The following is a 3086-nucleotide window of genomic DNA, read 5'->3' as shown; positions in this document are numbered from 1 at the left end:
AGACACATGTGCTTATTTGAACTATTGGGAGGTGATTGAATTGATGAGTTGCTCAACTTGAGGGCAGACATGATGATGGGGGAGAAGGAGATAATGGTGGAAAAGGAAAACGATAGAATGAGGAAGAAAATTGTAGGGTAAGAAGGGGGTGTGTATAGATCAGAGGGTTTTCTTTTTTTAATGATTTTGGGGTGTACATAGCAAAAGTTGGGATGCAAATAAGGTTCATCATTTTTTATACTCCAATTAACTCAAAGAAAAAAATGCTGTAAATTATAGAAGTTTATTCTCAAATCAAAAGTACAAACCACGACTAGAACACACATGACATACATATATGTATATATAGTGCTTCTTCTTCATTCTAATATGCATCACATCACACGCTTATAACATACATGCAAGCACGTACAAAGCCTTAACAAGGCTAAAACACCATGCATGAGTGAATATATATACTATGAGGTACATATAATTCATCACACATTCATTATTATACATTAAAATTAAAGGTTTCAAGCATTGAGTGGGATCTGGTCAACGAACAAGGCCTTGACGTAGTCTTTAGAACTTATTGAATCTGTGTATTTATCGCCAAACTTGTAAAAGAAATGAGAAGTGCGTGAAAGGTTGACAACTGCCATGAGAAGATGCATGGACATGTTATTTGGTCTCATCATAAGTCCTTCATTAACGTCCTTCCATGCATCCGCAACTTTCTTCTCAATATATTTGACTGCTACACTCTCAGAAGTGCCATATTTCTTCATATAAACCTCAACTCCTGATGCAGCATCACCCCTGTTTTGCTCATCCTACAATACATACATATATATTATGATCGATATATATATATACATCTAACATTTATTAAAGTTACATATATGCCCCTAGCACATTTACTAATTAATTTGTACCTTGTGGGACACTATGTCGTTCATGAGACGACCAATTGTCATTGTAGCTCGAACCATCTTCGGATTACTCTTCAACCATTCAAATGCATCCACTCCTGCTATTTCACCCATTCCTAGAAAAGATCCTGATAGAATTGCATGATAACTGCTTGAGAGTAATCCGTTTTCCAAGTATTCATCAAATGTTGGAACAATGCCTGTGTGAAACCATTCTGCTTCAAGATGATAGGCTCTCGACACTTCTTTCATCTAACAATTAATTAGAAAACAAGTGTTAATATATGTTTTGCAGGATATAATTATAGACCAATTTGAATTAATATATATATGTACCGCATATTTTGCATAAGAGACAGCATAGGATCTCCCTTCACTTTTCAATTGATTCTCAAATTCATGATAAACATTCAAAAGACTGCTATACAGAAATCTCATGTATTCTGGTAGCTGATCAATCACATCGATGTCCCACCTGAAAATTAATAAATTGAAAAGAAAGATAGAGTACACATATACAAGAAAATTGAATATTTGTAGATGCGTGTATGCATACCTATCTATTGCATCAGTCAGCAGCCGAAGTTCTTCAATTGTACCATAGAGATCGTATGTGTCATCCAAAATTGATATCATTGTTATAACTTTGGTGAGAATTACTCGAGCATCCGAATAACGAGGCTCAGAGTAAGTCCCAAGAGACCACATATGAATTTCTGCTATTCTTTCTCTTGCGTATGGAAAGTTTGAAGGAATGTCCAAAATATTGTACCACCTGCATTCCAAATATATATATATATATATATCAATTGCATAAATTTTGAATTAATTAATCTTTTTATCGTTTAATACGTACCGTGAAAGTTGGTTGAGCTCGCGCTGGTAGAACAACTGCACTAGATTATAATCTATTTTGGCGAGTTTGAGTAACATTTCATTGCAACAATCGTCTTGTTCATAGAAAGAGATGTATTGTTTTGATTCAATTCTTGGTATGCCCTTGTGAAAGGGTTGCTGCAAAGCATAAGCTATATGTTTTGCAAGAGGAGATTCACATTCACTTTCTACAAATTTGAGGAGGCGAGTACTCGTGTAAGCAAGAGCTTTGTCCAAAATATTTTCTCCATGCGTAATCAAATGAGAAGCTTCATACAGACTTAGCATGCCCTTGACATCGTTAGCTAAACTCTCCTTAAAATTACCATTGATGTCCCTAAACTTGTTGAATACATCTGGAATGAATATTTAGAAGAAATTAATCATAAGAAGGACAAAAATAAAAACATTAAAGATAAGGAATTATGGATTTACCGCAAGACATTTTGTAACCAAATTGTCGAAACACTTGAAATAGAATTGCAGTAGTGTCGAGGTTGCAGACATCATTTTCACGTGCTAAATTATGCATGGAATCGAAAGCTTGATTCAGAAAATTCTCAATCTCACTCTCAAAGTGGTACGACACACCGAGCCGACATAACAAGTTGATCAATTTGACTGTTTCCAGGTTGTTGACTTTGGAATCAATCAACATATTTTTCACATGCACTTTCATCTCTTCTACTTGTTTTGTGTATGATTCAAATACCTACAATGTTCACAGGAGTTAAAGACGATTATTAAACATGATCTCTTCACTAATAAAGAAAACTAAAAGATGTGATTAATTACTGATTCGTCCAAGGGAATGGAAGCAAAGAAACGAGGGCCCCAAACAGCAGCATGATAATCTGCTGTCCTGCGCAAAGTCTCTGCGGCGGCAGCAGCTGGTTGAGCTTTTGTTTCCATAGCTAGATATATAGGGTGTATAGAGAGAGAGAAAGAGAGAGAGAGAGAGAGAGAGAGTAATTAGGTGTAATTGTGGGTGTGAAGTGATAAAATATCAAGTTGCAAGTGATGCTATTTATACACAAAATTTAGTCTGAATGATTGAATTATATATACGTAGTTGGTATGGGTTGATAAATTAAGCTTACGTCAGGGCGGCAGAAAATTAATATAATAAGACCATCCATATACGCTACAGCCGCCACAAACTCATATATTTATAGGAATATAATAAATGAGAGGTTGATCAATTGTTGCATAATGCTCCGTTTGTTTGAATTGAATTAACTAGTCTTTTCCTTCTGAATACGGTGCATCTATGTTTGTCTCGGTCCTCTTGGACCA

The 3086-nt window shown here is 35.3% G+C and overlaps 1 protein-coding gene across 1 annotated transcript; it reads right to left on the bottom strand.

The window, feature by feature from the left end:
- Nucleotides 1–264: 264 nt before the first annotated feature.
- On the bottom strand, nucleotides 265–2852 carry LOC120002686 (casbene synthase, chloroplastic-like). Its single transcript, XM_038851452.1, has 7 exons — nucleotides 2586–2852; nucleotides 2226–2502; nucleotides 1771–2146; nucleotides 1471–1689; nucleotides 1251–1389; nucleotides 918–1166; nucleotides 265–815 (listed from the first exon to the last, which is right to left on the bottom strand). Exons 1-7 carry the CDS (start codon nucleotides 2700–2702, stop codon nucleotides 516–518), a joined length of 1677 nt encoding a protein of 558 aa, XP_038707380.1. The 5' UTR covers nucleotides 2703–2852; the 3' UTR covers nucleotides 265–515.
- Nucleotides 2853–3086: the final 234 nt, after the last annotated feature.

This window comes from Tripterygium wilfordii, chromosome 7, assembly GCF_013401445.1.
Source record: "Tripterygium wilfordii isolate XIE 37 chromosome 7, ASM1340144v1, whole genome shotgun sequence".
In the NCBI taxonomy this organism is placed as follows: Eukaryota; Viridiplantae; Streptophyta; class Magnoliopsida; order Celastrales; family Celastraceae; genus Tripterygium; species Tripterygium wilfordii.
This window is presented reverse-complemented; position numbering and strand designations above follow the sequence as displayed.